This window comes from Kryptolebias marmoratus, linkage group LG10 (assembly GCF_001649575.2).
Source record: "Kryptolebias marmoratus isolate JLee-2015 linkage group LG10, ASM164957v2, whole genome shotgun sequence".
Classification (NCBI taxonomy): Eukaryota; Metazoa; Chordata; class Actinopteri; order Cyprinodontiformes; family Rivulidae; genus Kryptolebias; species Kryptolebias marmoratus.
In genome coordinates, this window is record NC_051439.1 from 5173380 (window position 1) to 5179621 (window position 6242).

Below are 6242 nucleotides of genomic sequence, written 5' to 3' on the forward strand. Positions count from 1 at the left end.
TATATATATATATATATATATATATATATATGTGCAAAATTTTGCTTGATTTTACTTTAGAAAATGCAACAGTGAGCACAATCTGAAAACACAAATGGACCCTGCAATGTTACAGAGCAGAGAAGGTTTTTTTTTACCGTGGAAAAGACGAGACACTTGGCACCACGGTCGGTCACTTGAATCCTCTTTAGTGTTCTCACTACTGCCTCCACTTTGGTCGAGTGGCTGCCCTGAAGCAAACAAGAAGCAATAAATGTGATCAAAAGTTACGTCAAATCATCTTCATAGTCTTTCAATTCTCTATCCTGTCAAAAGTGACTGAATTAAAGCCTGTCCAGGATAGAAAGGCGCTGCTGACTGACCTTCACTGGTATGTCCTGGTCGTGGCTGGATGACTGAGTAGTGAACACGTAGGAGATTTCTGTGTGGGACGTAGTCTGCCTACAAATGGCACATTTAATGGCCCGCCGCCTTGAGCCCACGCTGTACTGCTCCACAATGATGGCAATGCACTCGTTACAGAAGCAGTGGCCGCAGGTCAGCACTGCCCACTGGAGAGGAGAAGGGACAAGAACTGACTGCTATTATTTTATCTAAAACATGAGCAATTTTAAACTGTGTTTCTGAACCAGGGTGGCACAGTGGGGCAGTGGTTAGAACTGTTGCTTCCCAGTCTGGGGCCTTTCTGGGTGGAGTTTACATGTTCTCCCTGTGCTCACATGGGTTTCCTCCCACAGACCAAAAACATGCATGTTAGATTAAATGGTAACTCTAAAAATTGTCCCTAGGTGAGCATGAGAGCGTGAATGGTTGTTTGTCTCTGTGTCCCTGTGATGGACTTGGTGTCCCCAGGTTGTCCCCTGTCTCTCACACAGTGACTGCTGGAGATGGGCACCAGCTTCCCGTGACCCAGAAAGGAGTGGTGGGTAAAGAAAATGGATTTCTGAACCAGAGGAGAATGGAAAAACTGAGCAAAGTTAAGATGTCTGTAAATTGTGTCTAATACATTAAATACTGATTTCAACAACTCAATGAAAAAAAATAATTGTTCATTATTTAAATGTATTTTTTTGATTTGAATAAAAGTCACTCTTGATAGATCCTAAAATGACCCCAAGAAAATAACAAATCTTTTACTATCCAGTTTACTATGTAACTCAGACACACTGTTAATAATTAAAGACCTAGTATTCTTTGAAGGAATGCATATTGCCCGCTGCTTTTAATGCCAGAGCTTTAAACTAAGATCATTTCATGATAAGAACTGCTGATGTTATAGCTGCATTGGTCAAATTTTGAAAATAACATTACGCACCACCTCAAGCTATTTTGTGAGATCTTGTACGGTCTGTTAGGACTCAGAGTACATATTGTTGGCTACTATCACATCAGCTTTGAGCTTTGGTTCTAGCCATTTTGGTGTTTGCTAAAGTTGATTAGCTGTGGATGCCATCTTCAATTACATTGGCGTCCAAAGTTAATCAGTTGATGCACGTCCAATGATTGCTTTCCGAGTTTCATCAAATTCTGTCTAGTGGTTCATGAGATATTTTGCTAACAGACCGAGATGACTGCAATAGCTAATGGCAAAATTTTAAAGAAAGATCTTGCAGGCTTTGTTAGTGCTTAGAATATGTGTTGTGAATGACTCTCAGCTACTAATACACAAGATTTTAGCTTAGAGACATATTTGATCTAACTGAATGCTAAATATCTTAATAGCACTGGAAAAGGAGAAATCTTCAGGTTAGATTTAATTTCAACCTTTGATTTGTGTTGATCAGATGATGAATTAGAAATTGGGCCTTTTTGCTTTTTATTTAAATCACACTTAGTTGTAGGACTATTTTTTAACTCACAGATCATCCTGTTTTTCAAAGATGGAGTAATTATGGGCAGAAATCTATAAATGCAAAAATCAAAATAAAAATGTGACAACAGTACAACCAACACTCACCTCCTGCCCCAGGGGTCGAGCACAGATGGGACATGGCTCTGGGTTCAGTCCTCCAGTAGACTTGTCCTGGGACTAAGCACAAATATGTGTTATGTGGAGAAAGATGCTGCTCAGTTCATTATAACTTCTATAAATGGCAGAGGACTATGTGACGCAGTTTATAGTGTCCGCCTGAGATAAAGTCACCTTTTCCAGATTAGTTAAATACAGAAACTGTCCGAGCTTCTTCTGGAGTTGAGACTTGGCCACAGCCTGATCGTTCAGGAGTTTGACTCTGTTCTGCTCCACCTGAGAGCAACGCAACCAAAGATAGAGGTCAGGAATGCAAGAAAATCAATTAGAGCTAAATTTTACATTCAAGGAAACCTTTTAATCAAAAAGAACTAAAGCACCAAATTTAAGGTCAGAGACAAAATAAAATGTTTAGGTCATTTAAATTAAAATAACTATGCTGGAACACTCTCAAGGTGACCTCTAGCATACACTGACTGCTGTATTATTTATAAATTATTAAATAAAACTCACAGATTTATAAAATACATTTAACAAGATGAGGATAAACAGCTCAATATTATTTTTTTTATTCAACCTACTTCATGTGGCTCTATGATGTGCAGCAGTTTGGGCTTCGGCTCATCAGGCAGGCGAACACGCAGCCTCTCGGTGGCCATGCCCAACTCATCGATGGCCGACACGTGGTTACGCAGCACCATCCAATACTCATGCAGAACCTGAAAGGAGATACATGCAGCTTTTATTCCACTTATATTAGTGAAATGTGAAGCAATACATAATATAGCCCAGTACTTACAGGTTACACACCTGGCGCTTACATAACTGGCACTGTATTAGGATATGTATCTGGCACTTACCAGTAAGTACCAGAACCTTGCAGGGTATGCACCCTGTACGTAAGTACATGGGAACAAGTCACTTCATAATACAGCCTGATCCCTGAAAGTACACCATAAATACTGGGTAGATACCCCATAAATACCTGGTACAACATTAGTGTATATTATAACTAGAAACAGGTGCGGAAGCCAGAAGTTGAAGTCAGAGCGCCCCCTAATGGCAGAACTGCAGTACAATTTTTAAGTTCCGCCTGTTCATGTAAACAAATCGGGAACTTTCCTGTCTAAAAAATAAAAATACATGTCAGTTAACTTTTTTAGGCATTGATTTTTTTTAACATAGTCCTTGGTTAGAAAGGTGTTACATGTTCAAATATGTAATTTTTATTTATTGTTTATTATTTATTTATTTTATATTTTTAGTTTTAATTAGTTATTTGAGGCTTAAGAAACATGTCATGTTACACTGTGATTGACAATGCAACAATGTGAGTGAGTTAGTTGGTTGTGTAGGCTGTGTAGATGGGACTTTTGTATCGAGGGCACCATCCCACATCCCTAGTATGCTTACTCTGGCTCCAAAAATACAACATGGCCACTCCAACAAAAACAGACATTTTGGCTTCAATTTTGGACAGGGACACTTAAAGGAGTCGCTTCACCCATTTACGTTTGTTGATGGTTTCTGGTAAGTACCACGTACCAAGTAAGTACATGGTAACAAGTGAATTTATAACACACCCCGGTATACATCGGTACACTGTAAGTACCTCTGTAGGTTCCCAGTAGACACCAGGTATGTACCGTGTAAGTACAAGGTAACAAGTTCTTTCATAAAACAGTCAGTTCCCTGTAGGGAAATTGTAAGTACCTAAGAATAACCTAATAACTACCCAATAAGTCCCAGGTAGTTACCCAGTAAGTATAGGGTAACAAGTTACCTTATAATACAGCCTAGTCTCTGTAGGTACCTGGTAATTTCCTGGTAAGTACCATCTATATAGCAGGTGTGTACCTGGTAAGAGCTGTGCTGTTTGTGTATTGCTACCAAAAGGATAATAAAAATAAAAATAAATTTATAAGCATATACTATATACAAATATAAGACTTTTAATTTGTGTTTTGAAACACAGACTAGAAATGAGCAACATATGAAACAGAATAATATCTTTGTTTCCTGTCATTTTTCAACCTGAGATGTTTATTTAAAATAAAAGCGATTCAGATGTTTGCATGCAGACCTTGTACTCCTTCTTCCAGTTCTCAAACAGCTCCATAAAAAGGTTTCCCTCCTCCACCAGCTCCTGGTCCATGCGTCTGACTTTAGAAAAAGACAAGATGGCTTTCAGAGTGCGCTCAGTCTCGCTGGCTGCCCACAGCCCGCGGCTGGTGGTGGGGAGACGGTCGTCCACCAGCCCTTCTTCATCCTCAATCATTTCTTCAAAGATGGCCGTCTGACCCTTCACCCTGCCAAAGAAGTGTTCCAATTAGTCTAAATTAATTAAAATTTTTTATTGATGGTTAGAAAGATCTAAGCGAACGTCTTACTTACGTGTGAGCAAACAGCTTGGATTCATAATCAGTGAAAAGTTCATCTGCTTTGCAAAACACACAACTGTGATTTAAAAAGAGACATCTGTTAACAAAAGACTGATAACATTATTGCAAGGATATATATATATATATATATATATATATATATATATATATATATATATCACATATATGTGTACAACATGACTATAGGAAGATTGGGGATTCAGGGTCCAAACCCCGGTGCTGCCAACCTCAGCTGCACAATTAGAGAAAGACAAAAAAATAATACCATGCTGGCTCAGACATCATCTGGATTAAAAAGATTTGCAAATAAAATAAATTTCAGCACAACTGATTTTTTTACAATAATCATTTATTTGCAGCATGAATAGTTTCGGTCCCAATACTGACCCCTGGGGAACACCACAAGTAATGTTCAAACATTTTGAACAGTGAACTCTCAACTTCACAAACTGTTGCCTGTTGTTCAGCTAACTTTTCACTAAGAATTAAAAGCTGCACTGTAACAATTAAAAAATATTTTTCAGTACTGCTACTATGGATAAAGCTGTGTTTAAATGTCGTAAAAAGAATGACGTCAGACTTTAAATTTGAGATGATTCCATGAAACGCTGATTGCTTACTTGTTGAGCGGCAGACGCATGGGCCTGAGGTGGCAAACGGTGGCTTCTTCAATGACTTTCTTCGAAGCTGGACCCTCGAGGCTCTTCACTGCGTCTCGCACAGTCTTTTGGGATTTCATCAGATCTTGCGTTTGTGTGGTGAGCAGAAACTGTAGACCGTTGGCGTCACGGAACCTGCAGGAAATTTGTTTTTAGCTCGTTGTTCTCAGCCGTGTGTGCCGACGAGCTGTACGGCTGTTTTACTTGTCTGCCATGGAGAGCTTGTTGGGCTGCTGCTTGTAGCTGCACGTCAGCTCATTCTTGACGCGGGACACCAGGTCATCATCTGTGGAGCAGCGCATTGCGCTCTGGATAACTTCCAGCCACCACGGAGAGTTGAGGTTGACCTAAAAAAAACAAAGGTGAGATGCTTTTAATTTAATCATTTAAAGCTTGTGTACAAAAAAAACAACATTTGCACTTTTTAAAATATGTGACCAATGCTAGCAAAATGAGCACAGGCTGCAGTGCAAAAAGAGTGAAAATATGGATTTTTGCCTTAATTGAGATTTGTGTAAAAATGAGTCCATAAATCTAGTGATTCCAGTTACTAAAATAGCACCTAATCTTCCTAATCTACTTTTAAATTGAAGTTTTCTAACAGGTATGTCAGAAAAAATGACCTTTTGTCTTAGAACCCTTTTAACTTCCTTTAAAATTGACAATTTTTCTGCCACCGCACTTGGAAATCCCTTCATATAATGTTTGGTGTCATTGTGAATCTTTGGGTATCCCCTTCTGAAATATACATGTAATAAAGAATTTTTGCATTTATTTACGGGCATTTATTTTTGTATGTAGTAAAGAAATTCCTTTTTTATTTTTGTGTGAACGTTGAATCACCATTTATACTTTTGCTTGCTGTTTATTTTTCCAAAAGCTTTTTTTGCAATTTAACTACTTCAACATACTTTCTATTTAGGCCATCCATATACTGTAGAATATGTTCTGCTCATTCAGGAGACAGGCGCAATAATTTCAGAATTTGTAACTTTTTTATACATTTTAAAATATTTAACTTTATTTACAAAATGTTCTCTATAGAAATACATTCAGAGCTCTTCAGTTTCTTCAAAACATCCATCCATCCATCCATTCTCTTCCGCTTATCCGGGGTCGGGTCGCGGGGGTAGCAGCCTAAGCAGGGAGACCCAGACTTCCCTCTCCCCAGCCACTTGGGCCAGCTCCTCCGGGGTAATCCCAAGGCGTTCC

General features: G+C 38.8%; 1 protein-coding gene across 1 annotated transcript in view; it reads right to left on the minus strand.

The window, feature by feature from the left end:
* Window positions 1-6242, minus strand: part of shprh (SNF2 histone linker PHD RING helicase) — a 29438-nt gene that overhangs the window by 4907 nt on the left and 18289 nt on the right. Inside the window, exons 18-26 of the mRNA XM_017421569.3 lie at window positions 5235-5377; window positions 4992-5165; window positions 4364-4426; window positions 4053-4278; window positions 2551-2688; window positions 2144-2245; window positions 1958-2029; window positions 363-551; window positions 138-230 (exon numbers count right to left, since the gene is read on the minus strand). Of these exons, the coding sequence (XP_017277058.1) occupies window positions 138-230; window positions 363-551; window positions 1958-2029; window positions 2144-2245; window positions 2551-2688; window positions 4053-4278; window positions 4364-4426; window positions 4992-5165; window positions 5235-5377 (1200 nt within the window). The remainder of the gene's footprint in view (window positions 1-137; window positions 231-362; window positions 552-1957; window positions 2030-2143; window positions 2246-2550; window positions 2689-4052; window positions 4279-4363; window positions 4427-4991; window positions 5166-5234; window positions 5378-6242) is intronic.